This window comes from Acipenser ruthenus, chromosome 27 (assembly GCF_902713425.1).
Source record: "Acipenser ruthenus chromosome 27, fAciRut3.2 maternal haplotype, whole genome shotgun sequence".
Taxonomy (NCBI): domain Eukaryota; kingdom Metazoa; phylum Chordata; class Actinopteri; order Acipenseriformes; family Acipenseridae; genus Acipenser; species Acipenser ruthenus.
The window spans coordinates 5,220,425-5,244,993 of NC_081215.1; the positions used below are offsets into that span (position 1 = coordinate 5,220,425).

Genomic DNA, 24,569 nt, shown 5'->3' on the forward strand with positions numbered 1-24,569 from the left:
CCTAACCAAATACATCTCGCTGGCAGTATGATGCAAGTCTGAATGTGTACAGGGTTAAGATTTGATTTTTTCCCACGCCAAAATTACAATAAACAAACCAAAGGCTTGCTAGTCATAACAATAATTATAAAACAAAAAACTACACAAAACTTATCCAAAAAGTGACAATTTTTTGCCAAATTAAGAATCTTTTATTTATTTTTATTGTAGAATATATCTATAAACAAATAAAACTCAAGAAACAACCCAATTAACTTAAAAAGAAGATTCATGTTTTACACATCTGGGACCTCATTTCCACATGCTGGACAGATTCACACACCATACACAGATTTAATACACTAATAAAATATAATAATAAAATAACAAATAGTATAACAGCAGTTCAAACATAAAACATTTTTACTGTTAACAGGTATTAAGGCAATATTGTATTTGTAGTGAAAAAAAAAAACCCCAGGTAATTTCATTTCAATTACCCATCTGAAAGTTTACCGCAGTAAAAGCATAGCAAAGTGTAATAAACCAAAATCAGAACATGGTAAAGAATAGCAAGGTATGGTAAAGCATTTTATTTAACATGGCAAACCAGGTAAACTATGGTAAATGAATAGTGTAACCATGGAAAAAGCATGGTAAAACAGTGCAAAAATACTGTACTTTTATAAGGGTAAATACCTACCTACCGTATTTATGCTATAAAAATAAAGTGTTTACATTCATGGGAATAGGCTGCGAGTAGAAAAGGGGTTCCTCTTAAACTGAGGGATTGCCGTGTTACAGTTTTATGATCCCACCAAAGCCACAGTTTCTCATGTGCATCACAGTACAGGAAGTGAATGGGGAAAGGAAATGCTACATCAAACTGGTTCCACTTCAACACCAGGCAACATTAAGAGCATTGGCATAACAAGAAGCTAGCAAGCTATTCTAATGAGACAATGTTGGATGAAAGCCTTGATAATGAAGTGTTTAAACTACACTACTGCTATTGATACAAATTAATTAATTTATTGTTATTTTATATTAAAAATCCGAAAATTGGAGCAATATTTTGGGTCAGTCCTTAAAACTGGAAACAAACAGCTCTTAAAAACAGGATTTTAAAAATACTTTATTCTAGGAGAGGTCCAGTTCAGTTTACCAGCAAATTGTTGTAACATGATTCAAGCAGACTATGTGAATACACGGAAAGGGGCTGTTTACAAGAGGTTACAACTGTATTACAAAACCTTGCACTGTACACAATTGTGCATTGAATGGCATTTGTCAGTAAAACGATTGTTTACTGTCAGATATTATTGCATGTCCTGACAGCACCTAAAAAAAAAACTGTCAAACCGATATTAAAGCACTACACTGCCCCTTCGGGAGATCTTTACTGTGCAAGTTTACAAAATCTAATTGAAGGTTTTAAAAGTGACTTTGGCGCCAATACTGTTCTTTTAAAAGCAGTGTTATACAGACTATGCTATGGTTCTGGCTATGCTGGCTTCAGGTTTTAAAGGGCTGCTTAGTGGTGGCTCTCTGCGCTGGTTACTGGGTTTCGGAAGCTCTGTGCAGGGCGTGCTTTTTGCTCAAGTTCCTAGTCAGTAGCATTGCAGCCCTGTTTACTGCTATGTTTCAGAGAGGAATCTGATGGTGGCCACTCACAACTTCCCAGTGAATAAGCTGTCCAGCGATCAGCCAAATGAAGCTGGTGTTTCGAGCAACAGGCAACAGCATGGTTTCGATGCCCCTTTTTCATTTGCGTCCATTGTTAATTTTCCGCAGTGAGAAAGCTGCCAGTTGAACGGAATGTAAAGTGTTGTTAGTGGATCTGGCAGGGGAGCAGAGCAGAGCCGGGCCGGGCCGGCTAACTGCAGTCAATGGCAGTGCATGGCTTGGCCTGGATGACTTGGTCCAGCGGAGGCCACGAGGGCTGCTGACTGAGAGACACTTCCAGCCGCTTGTGGATCTTCTTGGACTGTCTCTCTCCACGAAGCCGCCGCAGGCATTTCAGCATGCCGTGGTCTATAGCAGTCTGAGTGGGAAGAGAAAGCAAGACATCAAAACAGCGGGGAAGATTTAGAAATGCACCAGACACAACAAGATCATGTCAGGATCGGGTTTTCAATACTGTAAAAGCAAAGGCAGCGATTGGAATATCTAACAGTAACAAGAGATCATTATTGGCAGATCTCAGAGTAACACCTAAACAGGAAGGACCAAAACCATGGATAGCCTTATAGTGCTGGGCAACGTTTCAAAATCAATACAATATAGTTATAGTTATATATACAGACAAAGGTGTGTGCATGGACTGGATACGATAATGAAATGACTAGTAACTGGCAGTGGCAAGAGGTTTGCAAAACGTATATAAAGTGTGCTGCGTGGCTATCAGATCTCACACTGACCTCTAGCAGGAGAGCGCTGATGAAGTTCAGTCCAGACAGCGCCAGCAGCAACAGCTTGTAGTTCATCTCCGGGACCACTTTGAGGTGCAGCACATTCCTCATGAACCCCACCGGGTAGAGAGTGAGCCAGCCCATAACAGCAGAGAGCAGACACAGCACTACCAGGTACAGAACTGTCCAATCACAGCACAGAGAGGGAGAGAGGTTATTGGATACTGTACAGCACTGTCCAATCACAGCAAAGGCAGGGAGAGAGGTTATTGGATACTGTACAGCACTGTCCAATCACAGCACAAAGGTGGAAACAAGTGAAGTCTTGTTTAAATTCTAAGAGAACTCTCACCGTTGGTGTAGAGGGGTTTGCGGAAGGGGTACCCCTTGGACAGGACAATGGCAACTATCAGGTACTGGAACCCTGTCACACAGAAAATGCCAGTGTTCTCGTAGTTGGGCAGGTTTTCAGGAAACATAACCGTAGAGTTCAGAGGAACGAACCTAGAGGAGTACAGGGAGAGAAAAGCATTTAAAAGAACACCCTCCGTCTATCCATTATGATGTGTGATCATCACAGACACCAATACAGGCCAGGTGCTGAGCGCCTGCATAACACATGCTTCATAGAAACAGAATATCCCTTATTTGTCTGGAGTACTGTTTACTAAACCAAGGCTGTTAAAAACTTAATTTGACATTCCCTTTAAGAGTTACGGCCACAAAACAGGAGAGCTGTATTAGCATCAGCAGGTTAATGTGCCTACATGGGCAGTGCAAGTGCACAGGGGAGCTGTATTGAGCTCAGCAGGTGGGTGTGGAGCCTCACCAGTCCTGGGTCTGGGTGATGATGAGGGTGCTGATCTGGATGATGACAGACAGGCAGGTCTGCAGCAGCAGACTCCCCAGCACAGAGATGTTAATGAGGCTGCCCTGGGGCCGCTGGGCACACAGCTCCTTAGCAGGGCCAGTCTTGCCCATCAGGATGGCCACGGAGGTGGTGATGACCAGGTCGAAGAACAGGAACTGCAGGTCACCCAGGTTCGTGTTCAGCTAGGACAGATACAGTAATATAAACAGCTAGAACGAGGAGACGCTGTTGCACTGGTCTAATCATAATTCAATAGAAGTGATATTCACATGTTCTTCAATACAGAAAAAATTATGGAAAGGAAAGAAAGTGTTCAAAGAATAGAAACTTCTATTGCTATACAAACAGCAACTAAATATGACTTGGATTAATTTCCAATTACTACCATATCACCTCAATTTAATTTTGATAACTCCATTTCCGAATACCAGTTAGCTAGCTATTTAAAACAAATTAAGCTTTTAAAGCAATGGCATTCATTACTTGGGATATGCAGTTGTCAAACAAATTTTCAAAAGAATTTACTTATATGGAGACTACTCCCCCCGGTGGACAATACTGGAACAACATTCATCAAAACACAATAAATGTATTTTTTATTTTAATAGATTTAATCTTAAAACCCACCCTTTGCTACTAAGCTCGAATAGACAAGTCCAAAGTTTAGCGCATTTCGTAATTCAGTTGAAGTAATACAGCCTACGCATTGCGGATACTCACAGAATACAGGATGAGCACTGAGACAAACTGGATGAGGCTGTACAGGGCCATGTACTTGAAGAGTCCGAACGAGGTGACGAGGGAGCAGCGGCCTTCCCTGAAGAGACAGACAGAGCAGAGATTGAACCACACAGCACTCTGATACAGAGGGAAATACAAGCACGCTGACAGCACAGCAATATAATCTCTTGAAATTACAAAACAGCGGAATGCAGAACGCAGCATTTTCATAAACACACGCACATGCAAACCTCCAGAACCGCTTAGGGGGAAGATTGCTAAAGTTTTATTAATAAAGGGACTGATTAGTGCAAGTTTGACCAAGTCTCTTTTAGTATCACCAACTAGAGCTCACAAGAATACTAATCTGTTTAGTGTCATAGAAATGGCTAAGGCCAGCATGGCAATGAAAGGCAGGACTACAGACCGGATGATGAGCGGCACACACTCGATGTTGTCGATCTTGGAGGTGAAGGGGGAGGCGATGGAGGCCTCAGCCTCGGACAAGGAGATCCCAGCATCCGCTGCCTTCAGAGCCCCGCAGTCGTTAGCTCCGTCCCCACACATCCCCACGCAGTAACTACAAGGACAGGCAACGGTGAGACAGACAGACAGACACAGAACACCACAGTCATAGGCTCCATCACTGCATATCCCTGTACAGTAACTGCAAGGAGATGCAACGGCCTGACACACAGTATTGGGCTCCGTTATGCACAATTCCTGCAAAGCTATGCAATTGTGAGAAAGACAGACAGACAGACAGACAGACAGAGACGCACACTCCAGAGTCCTGCAGTAATTGAATCCATCACTGCACATGTTTGCTTTGAAACTGCGAAGAGATGAGACAAACAGACACACACACACACACACACACACACAACGCCCCACAGTCATAGGCTTCATCACTGGGGCACTCACTTGATTTCCTGCAGTCCCTGCACCAGCTGAGTCTTCTGATCAGGAGCCATCCGTGCAAAGATTGTTCCCTTGAGCAGGATCTACAACGAGACAGGAGGGGGGAGATGGCTTGAACACTGCAACCTACATCCCTACAATATCATACGATTCACAGGTTTATATATTAATGGTCCCAGAGGCCTCAACTTTCAGCTCTTCCAAACTTTGTGTTAAAAACAAGAACAGATAAACGTTGCAGTGATTTATAAAACACTGATGGGGGGCTTCTGATTTGTGGCTAACATTCGCAATGTGTACATGTTCAATCCTAAAGTTTCCAGTAAGCAGTGAAGCAGCTCACCTGAGGCAGGATGTCTGGGAAGTGCTCACACACCGCAGCGAAGGACTTCCCGTTGAGGGCCAGGTGGTAGGGCCCCTGGTCCAGGAAGCGACTGCCCTGCTGATACAGGCCCTGGGAGGGACACAGAGGAGAGAGTAGGGTGGGTACAGTATGGTATTCACTTTTTAAAAATGTGTATCCCTTTAAGGTTTAGAAATTACAACACCCTTTGGCAGTGAGAATGGTGCTGTATCCAATGTAGATCCGATTTCAAGAGGCAGGGCGGAGGGTACCTGTGTGATGATCTCCGTGCTGTCCTGTCCCCCAGCTCCTGACTCTGCCAGCAGGAATTTGAGGGTGGCTGGACTGTGGTGGGAGGGAGGTGAGCCGTGGACGAAGATGAGCCTCTCCCTGGGGGCCACCATGCCACAGTTGCGGGCCACGTTGACCGCAGTCAGGATGTTGTCTCCTGCAAGGCAGGGGGCACAGAAACATGTTCATCTAAGCTGGTGGTGGAGAAGCAATGCCCCAGTTTATAAAAATTGTATTTACCTCTATGTTGGCTGTGCGACAATAAAAAAACAGTTGCAATGCTAGTTAACAAGCAAACTGAACTCAGAAAGCGACCCCAAGTTGTTTATTGCTAGTTTGGTGAAATTCACTGATTTTCCAATAACCTCGATCTCACCCATTAAGCAACGACAGTTACACCTAATAACAAGGTTTTATAAAGAGCTAGCAAGAAGTCCTATAAATTGCACAGGGGGAACACTTGGGCTAGTGCCTTCATCAGGGCATTTGTTTCTCTTCTTGTGAGGAGCTGATCACTTAAGACACCGATGAAGACACTAGCCAGAACTCTCGTCTCCTGGAAGGTAGCATGGTCCTACCGGTCACCATGACTGTGCGGATGTTGGCATTTCGCAGCATGGAAATCACAGGCCTGGTCTCCGGTTTCAGCAGGTTCCTCATCACCAGAAATCCCAGGAACACCATCCCACTCTCCACACTCTCCCTGGGGACAGACACAAGCAGAGACGCCCTTCATTCACACGAGCACAGAACCAACCCCCTGGATGTTAGATCTAGGACATTGTGGATTTCCTTTATAATAAACCTTTTTGTTTAATAAACACACCTTAACAGAAAACTGTTTGGCAAACAGGAATTGCAGCTACTGCTTGGCTTATATGCCACAGTAACTCATACCTCTCTAGCTCTTGTAGCTCCTCAAAGCTGCTTTGAGTTTTCACGGTCTTATAGGCCAGCCCCAGGACCCGAAAGCCATCTCCAGTAAACTCCTTCAGTGTGGCTGTGAAATTAGCAGGAACTGAGGGGGGAGACAGTAAAGCAATGCAAATAACACAGCATGTTACTGGAAAGCTTTTTTAACAGCTTATATTCCTATAAATCACACAGCTTGAACTGCGACTGCCAACAGTAAGCACGCATCTAATATAAGCCCAGTACACATACATTACTGTGAACGTAGCCTAGCCATGAATTAAACAAATTTACAAATAATCAGATCTCGAGATGGAATAATCAAATCAGAAAAGGTCAAAGCTATTTCTCGACTATTTTACCAATGTTGCTGTGGACACCCTTTTCAGGACTCTAGGGCTACAGAAGCATTCACTACCGTGATTACCCGTTTCTTTCTTGCAGAGGCTGGCCACCATCTCTGGCGACCCCTTGAGGTAGGCCTCCACAGCGCCACCCGCTGGCCTCTTTACGAGCACGCTCATTCTCTGCAGGCTGGAGGAGAAGGGGAAACGCCTCACAATCCCCAGGGGCTCTTCCAGGCTCTGGGAGAGGGAGAAACAGACGTTATGTGGAGGCAGGGGGAGGATGTTATACATTACAACATACAAGATACGCAGGGAACACACAGTGAAGTATTCTCTGTGGTCCGGTACTCACAATGCCATAGGGTTGCTGCTCCACTACAGGGGGTCTCATCACACCCACCACCTTCATCCCAAACTCCTGCTCAGCTCTGGCCACTGCTTCCTCTCCCTCAGGCTCCTCGAGCACCTGTAGAGGGCGCAAGAGAGCACACACAGTCTCACTGCACAGCACTAGCAGGGGAGAGGGACACACAGTTTGATCTAGCTCGTGGATGTATAGACAGATAGAGAAAGCCACAGAGACAGAGGTCTGTACAGACGGGTAGGTAGTGGTTTCTCACCCAGCCGGTGGAGTGGATCATCTTGAGGTCAAGCGGGTCTCCGATGAGCCGTTCATTCAGCAGGGTGACGGAGTGGCAGCACGCCAGCACTCTCAGCACCGGGGACTGGGGGAGCTTCCTGGGCTCAGGGAGCAGCGCCTCAAACCCCTCCCCTGTCCCCGGGACCACCCCCCACACATCCAGCCCCTCCTCCGTCAGTGTGCCTGTCTGAGAGACGGAGAGGGACAGTCAACACAGCCCGCACACAGCACTCCAGCTGCCTACAGAGTGCGGCACACTATCCCCGCAAGTGACAATCAGGCTGCTTCACTCCATGCCAAATTGTACAGAAGCTTGGTTGAATAACTAGAAGTGGTAGAAGACGTATTTGTGCCACTGTAGGTAAATATTTTTAAACCTGTATGAGGCACAGCAATGAAGACTTTCCAGTACAGTATGCTCTCGCTAATCCAAACTGACCTATAAACCCAATCGGAAGGAAATGCATGCGGATAGCATCTGTAGAAACTTCAATATCATAATTCTGTGAAGTGCTTAAAAAAAAAAAAGTATAAAATAAAACAAAAGACTAGACAAGGCATTTTTAGTAAGATTCACGGCATAAAACTAGCCCCCAGTCCTGGGTTTCTACTACACTCACTTAAGGATATCATTTAAATGATCAGCAGCAAGGAGTTTTTGTTCATTTCTAATAGCTGCATGAATTCTCCATCCTCCCATGCCCGCTCCTTCTCTTCCCTAGCCCCTCTGTGGTGTAACCAGCTACCGGAGAACTTAAGGACTGCTCCATCTTTCCCTGCCTTCCACAGCCTCCTCAACACCTACCTGTTTAGAAGCACTTGAAGGTCTCTTGATCTACCCCTCCTACTCTGCACTGGACTTGCCTGACCTAAGCACCACGTTACTGGATCCTCAGCTACTGTATTATTGCACTGCTATGTCACTGTAACTTGTAATCCTAATTTGTTGCATCCTATTTCATATTGTATTCTATTAGTTGCACTTACTGTAAACTATACTGTATTTAAATATTAGTCTTGCATTGTAACCCTGTACTGCCCTGTATTACCTGTAAGTCGCCTTGGATAAAGGCGCCTGCCAAATAAATAAATAATAATAATGAACCCCTGAACAAACTCGGGAGTTCTGAACCCCAGGACTGGGTGCAGGGCTAGTGCGAGTTTCAAGCTCATTCGTGGCTCACCTTATCGAAGCAGAAGAGTTTGATCTTGCCACAGACGTTGATGCGTGGCGGGCTGATACAGAACACCCCGTGCTTCTTCAGCCGGTTCTGCGAGTAGATGGTGCCCGCGGTCATGGCAGCGGGCAGAGCGGGGGGCACCACGATGGTGATCAGGTCCAGCGCGTGGATAATTATCCACTTCCACGGAGCCTGGGGACACAGGAAAGAGGAGGGCTGCTGCTTTAGGGCCAGACCGGTCGGGAAGCGCAAACATATTTAATAATACAATTATAAAATAAAAAAAATGCTGTTACCTTATTTCTATACAGGGTCACAAGGCTGTAAATAGTGCCAATCCCAGCTAAAATTCAGACAAGAAAAAAAAAAAAAAGAACAATTTGAAACATCTGGCTTGGTTACTCAAAGTCAGCAAACATATGTTTGACGTTGCTAATAAACTGATTTCCAGTAGATTGATTTAAGTGCGAGTTACGGTACCTAGAATACCGAGAAATCCAACAAACTTCATGGAGTCTCGATAGAATTTGAAACTGATGGGTTTGGGGTACAGGATGGAGCTGATCAGGTCTCCTTTTGCTGTATAAAAACCTGAAAAATATTCATACAAGACATGAAAAAACAAAAAGACCCATAAAACATCTTCCAGACGCATCAGAATGTAGTTCTTTTGTCATTAGTGTGATGATATACAGGGAGTGGACTGCAAAAAAAAAAAAACAAAAGCACACATTTTTCCTAAATGGAGTTTTTGTTAAACTGTAAACAAATGAAGCCATCAGCGCAAATATTTGACAAGTCCCACTTTTCTGAAACTGAGAAACACACACTTGAACTTCCAGACCGCCTGTGAGTGTAATTATATAAGTTTTACAGGCTCGTGCTTAGACTGGCTTTATAAACACTACTCACAGCTGTTTGATACTTTGACAGAAAAAAACGTAGTCCTACACCTACCATTTAAACCACTTACTTACAAGTCAAGATAACTTGCACGAATGGATTCAATTTACAAGAACATGTATCGAACTGATATTTTAAAAACATGGGCTTATAAGGCAACAACCTCCTTAAATATGTAAAAACTCAACCTTATGAGGCTACATTTTAATGTTTTCAGACCCATACGTCTTGTATGACCATCTGAGGGAAGTCACTCTACTTCAGTATCGCTCTCCCAATTAACTTTACATATCTCGTGCTTGCTCGTTACCTGTCCGAGTTACCACGGCGATGACCCTGTCATTGCCCAGGGACCGGGCCTGGATGACCTGTGTGCCACAGAACAGCGTGTGCCTCTTGTGTTCTTCGGGGGAGTACTGCATGCCAGCAGCATGTGAGCCAGAGGGTAAGGGGGTCTTCATCACTGGAACACTCTCTCCTGTGAGACAGCAGCCACAAAACCCCCCCTTAATATTGCAAAAAATACCTCAAAACCCAATACCACTACAGGGATGAGAATAAGGGATTGCATGGAAATATGCCGTTTTACCGGTTTTCTAATGATCTCTATGGATAGCCATAAACATAAAATCTTCCAGTGTTGCTGGCCAGTAGAAAATGTAGGAGCAACACATTTCTCTTTACCTGTTAGCATGCCCTCATTGACCATGCACTCTCCAGCCAGCAGGGCGGCGTCACAGGGCAGAAGCAACCCATCAGTGGGCACCAGCAGGCAGTCCCCAGGCACCAGGTCTAGGGAGCTCACCGACTCCATTACTGAAACAGAGAGAGCAGGCTTGGGACTGGGAAACACAGTACAGGCTCTGAGCCCACACAATCACAAAGGGACAGGGTGGCTCTAGTGGGACTGGGAGGAAGGTGGCATGGCTAAGTGTCAGAACTGAAGACTGGATAGGACGGGTGCTTACAGGGATGCTCACAGCAGATCATAGGGAACAATGGGGTTACCCATTGTTATGCCAAACTATGAAACAGAAGGGCAGAGTAGAAAGGATAGAGGTGCTGTTATGGGCCATACCACAGCCTTATTTTGTCTGCAACAGTGTTGAACTGTATTAAAAGATTGAGAAGTCTTTTAGACAAGATTTTAGTGCACTTCTAAATTGAAATGGCACAACGACAATACTGTTGAAGAATGCCATTATCCCAGTAACATGTTTAATTCTCTGGATAGATTTAGAGTAACTCACTCCCTGATGACCTCAGAACTGTTACACCGATTTTCATCTGGGCCATGTTTCTCAGAGTGGTACTTTGCTGTTAGAAAATAAAACAAAAATACATTAATACAGTTGTATTAGTGAAGTTATTTAAAAAGGAACTGCTGGATGTACGGTATTTTTTTTAAAAACAGTATTTCCTATTAGTTTAATGGTAAGCTATGGAGAATATAAAAACTAAAGTCATATCACAATTGGATATGCTTTTCTTTATATTCAAGTAAAACTCTGACGCGTGACATGCGTATCGTCTGAGGAAGATAATGAGCACTCGTCTAAACACCTCACTGATGACTGTCTGATATTTGCATATGTAAGTCAAAATTGTTACCTTCCTGGTCTCATACAGGGAGAGAGCAATGGAGACGGCTGAAATAAACAGGATGCACACAGCGTAGTAATAATAGTTATCAAACATCCACAAAGTAATACTGAAAATCTGGAAAATGTAGAATGGGTTCAGCACCTGTGGAGGAAGCAGACAGGACATCTGGTTTTGATGGGGCATCCCAGCTCAGAGATCTGAACTCCACCCTAGATAGGGAGAGTTCCCCAGCCCAGAGATCTGAACCCCAGCCCTAGAGAGACAGTCTCCCAGCCCTGGAGAAGGAGAATTACCTAGCTCTGAGATCTGAACCCCAGCCTAGATTTTCCCACCTTACAGATCTGACCTCCAGCCCTAGGGATAGGGAGAGTTCCATGGCCTGAGATCTGAACTCCAGCCCTGATATTGCATTTTAAAGCTAAGAGATCTGAATTGAAACGCAAAAGATTTACAGTACAAGATTCAAAATGTCACTATACATTCTCCTTCAAAACCCTGCAAGTCATTTATCTAGTGGGCTATCCATCACAATGGCTTTGTTTGTAAACTCACAGCATGACCAGTTACTTTACTCCTATTCCATTGCAGTTGTATATACTGAAATCCTGTAATACTTATCAAATATAAACTGGTTGATTTTTGTCTGTCCTGAAAATCGGAATTGGAATTGGATTGGATCAGCAACAATGCAATGGAAACATGAAGCCCCCCCCCCCCCCTCTCCTACCTCATCAATGAACAGTCGGAGGTAGGATTTCACTGGCACGTCGATCAGGTTTGGTCCATAAACCACCTGTCTGGATCAGAAAGACAGAAGACAGTCAGTCAGCACAGGCCTGATCTAGCTATGTACAGGCAGTGTAATAATGTCAGATTTGATCACAGCACTGTAAAGCTCCCACACCATAGAATACAATGCTGACTTATAAACTGCTGTATCATGTTTGGGTACATATGTGAATGAGGGCATTTTTACAAGTGTATTCAATGCAATGACTGTGACAAAATTACAATGGAATAGGAGGCACTTTGAAATCGTGTGATTAAACTCCTTCATTGCACATTTAGTAAGCAGTACTGTACTTACTCAGAATAACTTTTCATGCAATAAAGCAAAAAAACATAATTAACTTGAATCGAGTGAAATATCTAAAGTGGTGTAGACGTTTGACTGGGAGAAGCTGATGCGAGCCTCATTCCTAGCACTCACTTGGCACTCTGATTCTGTCTGCTGAGCCCGGCTCGGCGGTGATAGATATCCCCACAGGTCCAGTTTTCATCCAGCTTGCTGTAGAGAGCACAGAGACAGAGGGGGCACATTTATTGACCAGGATTACAAAGTGTAATAAAGCATAGGTAAGCATTGTAAAGAACAGCAAGGGAAGGTAAAGCATATTAATAAACATGGCACACCAAGAAAAACAATGGGAAATCGTTTGTATAACCGTGGGAAAAGCATGGGAAAACTAAAAAAATACTGTGGTAGACTTTTATAAAGGTAACCCCAAAAGACTCAACATTTACAAGGGGATCCTGAGGGGTCCACAGTGACTTAACTATATCTACAGCTCTAAAAAAAAACAAACACCACCAACAACAAAGCAGACAAAAGAGCAACCGGTCAAAAGAAATAGTAGGACCGAGTCGGCGCACCTCACTTTACAGAAAGCTCCTTTTTTGGCCATCCAAATGTAGCGCAGGCCCTCGAATACGTAGTAGCGGAGGAATCTTTTCTAAAGGAAGATAAATAGATTGATGTCATTCACTATGAATGTTTAGGTACTGTATGTAAAAAATGGCGGGAAACTACTTAGTTGAAGGAATGAGCAGTTCCTTTATTATTCCGAGTAGTTTCTTGCTAGCTTAATACAGTTGATGGTATTCCTCAATTTCCTCCTAGAGGAGAACAGGCAACAATGAAGGGGTAGCGGATTCTGAACTTCCCTGAGTCGTGCCCCGCCCCCCACACCCCTCACCCCTCACCCCTCACCCCTCACCACACCACATACCTCCTCTTTGTGGAGCTGCACTGTGTCCCGCCAATCATCTTCTTCAGACTCCGCCCCCAACTGCTCCAGGCTGCAGATGACAAAGGTTACCATGGGAACCAGACAAGCAGGTGACTGCATAACTTCTAGTAACCAATTGCCAATAAAATAGTTATCAATGTTAACAAAACCGCAAGTGTTTAAGACAGTGCTGTGTAAAGCGGTTTGAATGCTCACCTTCCTTCGTCCACCTCTTCAGTCACCACATCCACAGTGAACACCTGTCCATAGGAGTCCTGCAGGAAACGGCATGGGAGTTAGGAGGTCAATGTTCGCTTTTGTGATTTATAATAAGCTAATAGTTTGTGTGTTGGGTATCTCTCATTATAACATTTATTTATGTATTTACCCATTGAGACCGAGGCCTTGTTTACAAGGGGGTCCTGGAAAACAATAAGGACAATTGTACAAGCAACACAATAAAAACATGTGTGGTTCAAACTTAAATCAGCAGCACACAGAGATCCAAGAACAGTATATGACTTTTCATTATTTGTTAATAATGAAAAGAGAAAACCTAAATACGACTTCATGACTTAGATACCTACACCTAAACTTAGGCACAAATTAACAGATAAATCAAAACACAAAATAGATAACAAACAGACTTTGGCGTAGAATGGAACTCCAAGATATTTAAAGCCAGAGAAGCAAGGGGATCGAACCGGTTTTCACTTATTCCCTAGTTCAGCTACTACATCCTGTACTGAGTCCCAGGTACACTCCGAGCTCTCTCACATCATGTACCAGAACGAGATACACAATCAGTTTTGTATTTTATCTTAGTCCTCCAGGCTGCAGTGAACGTTTTCCCCCACCACCATGGTACTCTTACCCGGATGATGATGCAGTCTGCCTGGTACAGGGGGCAGGGCCGGCACTTTGCTTGCACGCCCAGCTTGGGCCTCCAGTGGAAGATGATGAGCGGGAGGCCGACGGTAAGCAGGGTGAAGAGGTGGCACAGGACGACTCGCCATAGCACCCGCTGGTACCCACACACATCCTGGCAACAACGAGAACACAGGGGAACATGGGGTGAGGATACACAGCCAGGCAGTGACAGGTAGGAAAAGAGGAGGAGGGTGCAGAAAAGAATTCGGGGGTTACAGGTGCCTGTCCAACATCCAACGGACAGATATGAATGCAAGATGTATACTTCAGATGTTGCAGGTCTGGAGAAAACACAATTTTTTAAAGAAACTGATAAATGAAACAAGTACCAAGGAGATTTTTCAGAAAGGAATAAAATAATTTTAAAAAACAGCAAGACATTTTATATTGTATATATATATATACACACACACACACACACACAGTACCAGTCGTAACATCCATGATATGCAGCAAGTACTTTTAAGTGTATCAAAAGACATGCCGCAGAACATACTGAAGATTTTCTAACTGAAAGAATTAGATGTGGCAATCATTATGAATGGTCAAGCATCTCTCCAGTACAATTTGGACACCTTCCAGACACAGCCCATGATGGCCCTACGCCATACTGAGAGTGTCATGGCAGTCCTTTCTACACAAAGCAGCCTTTGACTAGAACAAAAGTCAAACGACATTTATCAGCTTCTCTGAAATGCAGAACCTATTTTTATTAAAGTTCAGTCACATTATCAGCTCGGACAAATGTGTGGCTAAGTTAAAATTTGTAAGTCATGTCAATAAAATGCCCCTGGGGCGTCTGATCATGAGTTTCTAATTATAACGTTAAAGCAAATAAAGATGCGTCTTTTTGCTTGTAACTGATAAATGATCAGGCTTTCTGCGTTTCATAAGAATGCTCCATCACATCACATTCCACGGCTTAACTAGATTCTTGTGACACAGAACAGAAACCCACTGCCTGTTTGCAAACCGTCTCCGACTGGATTCAAATGAAACTTGTGGGTTTCAACAAAATGTGTGTGTTGTGGTATTAAATTATGTTGAAGCAATCTATACATGATCTTATCTTGGAAGTAAGTGGGTTGACCAGTGGGCATAAAACTCTACGCTTGACCAGTGGGCATAAACTTTTAAGCTTAACAGAGCTATCTGACTCTAAATTCCTTCAGTATGTTATTTATTTGCTTGTTATTAGTACCACTCTCAGTTTATTTCTCTAGTACTCGAGAGTACAGATTCTGAGTTATTGCAGTTGAGATTTTTAAAGCAGTACATTCTGTAAATAAAAGCCATTTCTGTGGATTTGCATTTTTTGTGGCGGTTGGAGCTTACTCAGATGAGGTGGAGCAGTTAATCAATGCAGAGCAGTGGTACTCAACCCTGGCCCTTGAGATCTATTCCAGTCCAGGTTTTTACTCAACCAGGTTCTAAAGTAGTTAAGTGAACCTGCCGAAAGGCAATTAACTCATTTAGGACCTGCTTGGAATAAAGACCTGGACTGGAATGGATCTCGAGGTCCAGACTCGCGTACCGCGGATGTCGAGTCATCATTACCATGCAGGTCTCTGTGTTCTTCTTCTTCTGCTGCAAGGTCCCGTAGCAAGGTTGATGCTGAGACTGCTGCTCAGGCAGCAGCATATCCTTATCTGAAAGACATGGGCATCAACACAGAGCCATTAGACAAACTGAGACCCACTGCAAGAGACAGCATCATTCACACTGGCAGGGGGGCCGGAGGTCTCAGACTGCGATAGTCTATCTGAGCATCAGGCACAAGTAAATGTAATAAGAAGATAAAGAAACTTAGATATTGAAACTGTTCAAATGTATTGTACTCCAAATGGTTCTAACCTATTTAAAGATAGTAGCAAACTTCCTAACCAATATTTCATGATTCGATATTTAATATACCATGACTTGAGGCTAGTCTTGTGTGTCATCTGAGGATTCCATATTGATGTTACCATGGTGAGGCCAAATAAATATACGTGCGGTTCTGGTTACCCGCACGTTGTTAAGCCTGGCATGCAAAGTGAAATTAATGCAGTTTAATATGTTAATTTAAAAAATCTGTCACACTAATTGCACTGCAGACACAGCACTGTAGCTCCATTACAGAGAGGCGCTGTTTGAAACAGTTCAGGAGTATCAGACAAGAACAAGGAGTCATACCTTACAGTGGAAAGCCAGATTTGGTTGAGCTAGTTTAACAATGCAAGAAAGGTTAATATTACCAGTCAATATTTGCCTAAGGCTGCGTTTCCCTGATTTTAGGAATGTTAACATCATACAAACTATGAAACCTGTAACAAACTGGTTTGTGATTAGAAATGACATTGACTGAGTATTTTTAGCACATGAACTATAACAGCAGCAACTAGGAAGCACAGAGCTTGCTGAGATATTTTGTACAGTGGTTAGCAGTGCAAAAATAGGCAGATCCTTTTTCCAGGGACCACAGATTGGAAACTGTTCTTCATTCAAGCATGCCAGAGTACTTTTTGGTATTCCTTTGTCAAAAGTCCATATGAGCCATTGCAGATTGATGCCTTAAGGGTCATTGTAGGAACTGTTCATAATCAAAGCAGGCCAGCATCTTTCACTACCATGATTCATGATATGGATATAAAAAAAATCCTTTATACAAAATAAAACAAGAGTCATACAATCCCATGCAACAATCAAAGCAACAGAGAAATGACAGAAAGTGTGTTCTGTTACACCTGTATTACCATCATTATTACCAATATATGTTACAGGTAAGCCTGGAGTAACTGGAATATATTGTACAGCTGTAGCCTATTAAAACATTATGACTCTCTATTCAAGGGAGTGCTCTCAGTCACTTGACTACTGTCTAGTAAAAGAAGATGATGATTTGATTAATCTGTAATAATGCAGTAACTAAGTAAATAAATAATAATAATAATAATAATAATAATAATAATAATAATAATAATAATAATAATAATAATAATTAGATGGTAACTTTACAAGTAAAGTTGTGGGGCTTGCTTTAGCTCTTTAAAAGTATTTTTGTGGTAGTGGAAGAAGTTTAAACAGTTTTACTTTTTAAAGCAAAGCAGTTACATACAGTCAAAGTTAAATTTAGTAAAATAATTGGTCTGATTACTTTGATAGACTCCTATATCAACCTTATTACTTTGGACTGTGGGGCAGTTAGATCACACATTTCATCAGACATGTACTGTTTGATTGGTAGAAGATATCTTTGAACTGATTTCAGATTTGAGAAGTAGAGGAAGATTTCATACACTAACTTTTTGTCTTACCTGTTGGGAAAGTGGTCAAAGTAGCTGATTTGTGTCAAAAGTCACATTGTTTACTAATTGTCTCATGCTTAGAATGTGCTATAATTTGAAATTTCTCAAAGTTCTATGACAGTTAATTCAACAGTGGGAAGTAGCCTACTGAAAGTAGTTGATGTGGTTACTAAAACAGCTGTACCTCTTGATTGGTAGACGCCATTCCTGTTTAGATTTTTCATTTCCTCTAAATAGTTGTCTAGCTTGTTGGGAAAGTGGTCAAAACGGCAGTTATTTCTAAAAGTTCACAGAAAACGTAGTTGGTGCGGTTACTAAAACAGGTGTACCTCTTGATTGGTAAAAGTTATTTCTGTTTTGATTTCATATTTGAATAGCAGAGAAATAGAGGAAGAGGTCATACACTAACTTTTTGTCTAGCATGTTGGGAAAGTGGTCAAAGTAGCTGATTTGTGTCAAAACTTACATCGTTTACAGTGAATAGAATGTTGGAAGTCTGGTAGTTTTTAAACAATGGGGAGCTTCAGAATGTTGAAAAAAGTCCTATTAAAGTGAATGAAGATGGACAAAAAAGGACAAAAAGCTTAATAGTTTAAAAAGTATATAATATATCAAAAAGTTGTATGCAAGCACACTATTCCAGACCGGTCTGCACGTTTTAAAGTTTGAACGGCGTTTCTAGCTTAAACGGTGTAAGAGGAGTAGAGTGCTAAAGAATAATAATAATAATAATAAGTATGTCGAAGATTTAAAGTGAGGACTCTTCCTTCGCCCCACTAATAATAATAATAATAATAATAATAATAATAATAATTTAAAGACTACCAATGCCAATTCAAAAAGGCTTGGTAGTCCAGAGGTTAAAATAAGACTTTCCTGAAAGTTGCCTGGTGTTTTACAGGCTAAGCAGCCACAAATATCGAGTCCCATTGCTGACCAGTTAATTACAGTACTGTAAGGTATTAAAAATACACCTAAATAGTTATTAAGGCAAGAACCAAACTAACTAGTGTTATTTTAAATGCAAATTTTAACCTGAGCCGCATGTAAAGCATCTTACCCAAACAATGCAAAATTGTAGTAGAACATTTGCACGTACATCTTGGTAATAATATACATCATCGGCCACGGCTGTAAGGACTATTTAAAGTTACAGTATGCCACTATGCCTACACCCACCTTTGGAATCTTAATGCGTGTACTGATGTTAGAAGCGCCTTTGGCATCTGCTTGCTATAGTCTTTTATAACACAAATTCTAACTTTATAAGAAAGCAGACACTGACAGTCTTGTGTACAAAACCATTTCCATCCAAAACATTCTTTTATAATTTGTATTTTGTTTTAAAATCCGTATGTTATACCACACCTTTAAAATATTTTGTCTTCTTGTCTTTAAAAAGGCTGCCGCTGTATAACGTCGCATTAGACATATTGTTTACCCATGTCTCATATTTCACGATACCAGGAAATTGAAAACAGCCTCAGCCTCAGTGTTTAATCAACACTGTGTTATCCAAAGCAACAAGTTAAATAACGAAGATGATTATTAACAGCAACCAAAACCAACCAGTTATAAATAAATACACCAGAGTGGCTAATGGTAAATAATGTGCTGCTCTGTTCAATTAAAAACACAATGGTTACATTACATAATCCCAAACAGCAATAGTGCCACTCGTACACCTGTTGAAAGCAGTTCTGTCACCTCCGTTTCTTACCTGACGTGGCTCGGTTCCCTCCGTCACTCTCTCGCTCCCCGCTTTATCCAAAAACAGCACACCTGCTACAGTAAATCCAGATCCCTAATTTCACCTCCCCGACCCCCTACACTCCACCGCACCGGCATGTGTAACGCTGAAAAACCCGCCCTACCTGTCCTCTTCTATTCTTTACCTAGCCGGTCGACTAAAACTGTAACTTGGCCACACCCCCCTCCACATAGCAGGTTTTTTTAAACCTTAATTTTTTAACATGACGTTTATACACCGCCACATGTGCTTGCAAAACTGGTTACAGTTTACTCAATACAGTATTAATAATATAAGTAACAAAATAACGTGAGTGCGTTAAAGCACTTTGTGTCGTGTATAGATACACTGGAGGATTTAAAATACCGCGGTAGAGAGTCATTCCGGCTGTTAATGTTTTAAAACTGCTAATGATCATCCAAGTCAGATTTTTAACTCCGCAAATTAAGCGGTTTGTTTCATAACATTAATCTGATTTTCCTATCACAAAAAATGGCGCAAATTGCATTTAGGCGTAAAGAAATCTGTCCGCACAGTTACTGTTTTTAGCACTCCACGTATTGTATAACCTGTACCAAATCTTATTGTTCTTATAAGAAATCAAGTCAAGTAGACACACGTTTCAGCTTGCACCTTTATCATTGCTGGGTCCTATAGATGTCAGGCTGTGGAGCTATTGGGTTTACCTTTAGTACTGGAAGTAATAGGGTACCAGTATGTTAACTCTCTAAAGCTCCAGTGTGGTACACAATGTGTTGCTGATGCTTAAAAACATAAGCAATTTTAAAGCTTTGGTTCTCACCACTTTGATAGAGAATTACACGATGCAGTTAATATTGAACCTTGTGGATTTGTTGCTACTTTTCAAATGTATTACCTTTACAAAAATATACTGCCATAAACTGGGAACATTTTAAAAATGAGAAAAAGTTCCATTCCTGGCAAACCAACGTGAAACAAATAATGAAATACATTAAAAAAAAAACAAAAAAAACCCAACCTAAAAATCATTAAATACAATTAGGCTACATTTTCTACCTACCCTTTTCCCTCAGTCTCCGAGTTAGAGAGAGCTGAAGTCCGCTGGCTTGGCCCTACTCCTACTCCATTCTCTGCCTGTTGCTAAGCGACCCTCGTTTTCTTTGCTCTCATTGCTAGGATATGCCGCTGGCTTCACGGTCCAAGCCTGATTATTTTTTGTAAACATCTTCTCGAGAGGGAGGCTTTGATGGTTACAGTAGCAGCACATGTTTGCTTTGTTAGAGGAGAGCTTCATTGTATGCCGGAGACTGAAGGCAGCAAACACATAAGAGGACTGGAGTGTGAAAAGGGCTCAAACTCGGAGAGGATTTTATTAAATTATTAATTTCAGTTTATTGTATGAAAAACCCTTTTCTGTCCCAGCACTATTTTAAACTGACCTGGAATTGTCAGTTCAACTTAAAAGCACAGCATTCAAACTGTAGAGCGCATCTCTGTGATTTAACAGCAAGTCAGGCCAGAGCCGGATCTGCTGAAGCATGGAAATTGAGATTTTCTGTGCGGTCGCTTGCCCATCATCACAGAGCTGACACCGACCATGGAGTCTGCTGATGGTTAACAGATCACTGTGGGGATGGCGGGGTGCAGCTAGTACTGTGATGTCTATCCTGTCAAGGGATCTTTTCCTTCTTGTTCGTCCTCTCCGTAGGTAGGTAGGCAGCTATTAATCTACCTGACTGCACCTTTCAGCCACATCTGAACTTGTACTGCACTGTCTGTCCCCAGCCGTTAAAACAACCAGGGGTATATCAAGTCTGCAAGATGCTGGAAGACAGCCTAAAGTAGAAGGTGCAGCATTAAGCGTTTTTTAAAACAGAAGTACTACAATAAGGCCGACCACACTAATAAACAGCAATAAGTTTATTATAAAAGAAAGTGGTTCTGTATTGCTTTATACAATACAGTATATTCTGATATTGATGTGATACAGTCATCTGAAACATATACAGTATAGGATGTTATGTAGAATAGAAGCTGATTTTCACCCACTATAGGTCAGAGCGGCCAGTAACCCTCTCTAGTGGAGTGGATATCAGCTTGTATCGTACCACTCTCTATACAATATTCTATATACATTATATTACTGACTCTCCCTCTATATAGCCTGGGGTCCACAGGAATCTATAGGATCTCAATTCTGCTGCCCTGTAACTGTACACCGGCTGATTTCATTTACTGTTTAGGGTTAATAAGGTGGTAAAAATGATCCATACTGCATTATTAATACAGAAGCAGCCTTGATCTCTGCTGTTTGTCACTTCTCCGCGTTCAACCACATGAGCAATTAAATATTGTACAAAAAATCTAATAGAATAAAAAAAGACTTTGCAATGCAGAAGGTCATTGGGTGGACAACAAGCCAAAACTGGTATGATGAGATTTGAAAACTGCAGATTCAGGAGTTTCACAGGTTTAAGAAACAGGAAGCAGATGACCAGCTGGGAAACTCCTAATCAAAACGGGAGCTGCTTTTTCTTTTGAGATGAACCAGCTGTTCCCAGCCTGCTAAGTCAAAAATGTTGGTTTGTCGCAATATGAAACTGTCCCCACTGTGGTATCATTCCACCCCCTTGTATCTGCCATTTTTCAGTCATTGCATTGCTACTCTAGGGCCACTGTCTGCTTGCAATGTTATAGAAGATTAATTGGTTCTGGAAGCCTGTCCATTTTGTAAGCACGGTCTCTCTTTCACAAGACAGGAAACAGTCCTGGTGGTGACTCAAGAAGCTATCTACGGTCTACTCCCCCCTTCCTGTCTGTCAATAAACACCTATAAATTACCTATTATTATTATTATTGTTATTTATTTCTTAGCAGATGCCCTTATGGGTTTTTTTACTGGAGCAATCTAGGTAAAGTACCTTGCTCAAGGGTACAGCAGAGGTGTCCCCCACTTGGGACTGAACCCACGACCCTCCAATCAAGAGTCCAGAGCCCTAACCACTACTCCACACTGCTGCCCTCATTCATTAGCAGGCTGAGAGGTCAGACCTAGATTAGAATGTCCAGTAAAACTTACAGTAACAACAAAAACTGCAGGTTAACAGAACAACAGTGGAGCCTCCATAGTGTATACTACTGCCAACAATTAGCAGGTCGAGTGAACTTTAATAAGCAGCTTTGAATGCAGAATGCTGTTATCTGAAGCATGTGTATCAACAAAATGCATAATCTTACAAAACCCAGCAGCAGACACAGTGCTGGGTGGAGAGTCCTGGGAGAACTGTGCTAAGTACCTGAAAAGTGTAATTCTAGAACACTACAATCCTGTGTTTCTCACAAGGGCAGAATTTGCACCTTTTTCTTAAAGGAAAAATAAAATCGTGAATGTTACTGGTAAGCAACGGCTTGTAAGGTTAATTAAGGGGCTTTACTAGTTTTCATACCTTACATGAATATAATTTCAAAATGAACGCTATTAATAAAAAAAAACCCAATGCTGTAAATTCACTCTCCACTTCGCTCCTTTCATGTACAGTGAAATGTGACTCAACAAACAGAAATGAGTCATCACTCATCACCATGGAGTCCTGACAGGTCAATCACACCTCTTTACTCCGAGCTGTACTCTAGACAAGAGGAACTGGGAGGCAGTGTGGCAGAGTGGCCTTGTGGTTAGAACTGTGGGAATGTTCAGTGAAAAACACAGAACCAATACTACTGTAATCATAACCTTGATAACATACAGTATTCTGCTGCAGTCATACTTTAATTGACAACTGTGACATTATGTAAATATAGCAATAAAGGCTGTGGACTTCCTTTGTAAAACTTGAACAGGTACTACAATAAAATGGACAAACAGAAGCACAGTAATGTAACAGTATTAAAAGTTTCAAATTGCAATGCACATACCCCTAAAACGTATAAAATACATTACATAGTGGTTTTTCATACGTTTGGCAATACTCTGTGACACAAAATGAAACACTATCCTAATAGGCAAATACGGTAATGGAACAGCTTGTTGTGTAATTACAGTATATTGTCGCATTGGTGTACTGAAAGTGCAAAAATAGCAATATACCAGGAAGCATTGACATTGGTTGGAGTCATATTAACCAGTGATAACACTGTCACATGACCTCCCTTCCACAGAAACGGGGTTAATTTCTCTTTCACGTCTCACATTAAAAACACACACAAAGCACAAAAGAATGTCCAGTCACATTGTTAATAACATATTACTTGATGATCATATACTAGAAGATCTATTCATACACATTGCATTGGCAAGGAAGAAACGTTACAGCACTCTACAGGAAACCAGTCATGCAAATAGTACATGTTCTGCAGAAACCACTGCTAAAAGTAGCAGTATTTGTAAGTCAAAAACGTAAAACACAGGCCAACATTGTATAATACTGTAACTAACACAAATAATAAACAGGTCACCCTTTAAAATGTACAATGTGCATAACAATATTACATTACGCAGAATGACAGCACGTTTCAGCTTCCGTTTACACTATCACATATGTACACAAAAGCAGTCTCTGCCACACATCGCTGCCAGTTAAAGCAATCCCGAAAAAGGCTATACTGGTTCCCCTGTTTCCACAGCGTTCGCACCCCCGTCACACAAACCCGTTGCCTTCCCAGTCTTACCTGCACTCATGTCTCAGTCATACTAGCGAACCGTTCCTCCAGTCGGAACACCAGGCGCGTACTCGTCCATTTTACGGGAACGCGCCAGCAATTCCCGTACTATTACACACAAACTTAGTAAAGCGAGCGTCATAGTCACCGTCCACATCAAATGACGTACGACAAAAACATATGGGAGATGTAGTCTTTTGCTGATGTTTTTGGGACAGCAAACTACATAATTCCATGCAGTATTTTTCTGACAATATGTGGATGAGTTAACCGTGCATGTTTAAAATACATTTAGTTACTGATTTAAATAAAACCCTGCACCCACGTGGGCACTTGATGACTGGAGTTGAAAGCCTTTTCTATGTTGAACTGTTAATAAGGTCGTCTGCTTTACAAGTGGGCAACACGTCCCAATTGTCCAGGTGGAGCATTTGCGTGCCTGCAGACACGTTACCTGCTCTAGCATGTCCATGTGTTGCGTGGTGGGACCCTCCAGCCCACTAAGTTCTATCAAGATTAAGTTCAGCAATTTGCCCTCCTTCTGCGAAGCTGTGTAGTTTTGTATTTTTAATATTCTCGTGATTCACACATTTTTAAAAACTAAACCGACCGCAATCCTAAACAGCACATGTTTATTTTCATGGCATGGGAATTTCCCTCCTTTGTTTTAAATATACAGAGAAACACATGCCATATGTAGAACATAGATTTGTGTAAATAGGCTGGTCGTCAATATCTTCATATTGACAGTTATTTCTACATGTTTATTCCTACCCCTGTATGTGTTTGTTAGATTTAATGTTGTTTCAACTCTGCTGACATGTATTT

General features: G+C 41.9%; 1 protein-coding gene across 2 annotated transcripts; it reads right to left on the bottom strand.

The window, feature by feature from the left end:
- Positions 1-150: 150 nt before the first annotated feature.
- On the bottom strand, positions 151-23,862 carry LOC117432301 (polyamine-transporting ATPase 13A2-like). 2 transcript variants are annotated; one of them, XM_034054007.3, is made up of 29 exons: positions 23,751-23,862; positions 15,621-15,712; positions 14,008-14,175; positions 13,350-13,408; positions 13,134-13,203; positions 12,778-12,857; positions 12,335-12,412; positions 11,852-11,921; positions 11,131-11,265; positions 10,770-10,836; positions 10,204-10,335; positions 9,830-9,997; positions 9,097-9,207; positions 8,913-8,959; positions 8,620-8,808; positions 7,416-7,622; positions 7,148-7,261; positions 6,876-7,032; positions 6,434-6,554; positions 6,115-6,239; positions 5,518-5,693; positions 5,246-5,356; positions 4,906-4,985; positions 4,409-4,561; positions 3,982-4,078; positions 3,220-3,443; positions 2,743-2,894; positions 2,400-2,572; positions 151-2,023 (listed from the first exon to the last, which is right to left on the bottom strand). In XM_034054007.3, exons 1-29 carry the CDS (start codon positions 23,758-23,760, stop codon positions 1,856-1,858), a joined length of 3,534 nt encoding a protein of 1,177 aa, XP_033909898.2. In that variant the 5' UTR covers positions 23,761-23,862; the 3' UTR covers positions 151-1,855. The 2 variants fall into 2 exon arrangements, with proteins under 2 accessions (XP_033909898.2, XP_033909899.2); XM_034054008.3 differs by lacking the exon at positions 23,751-23,862 and adding an exon at positions 19,071-19,257.
- Between the last annotated feature and the right edge of the window lie 707 nt (positions 23,863-24,569).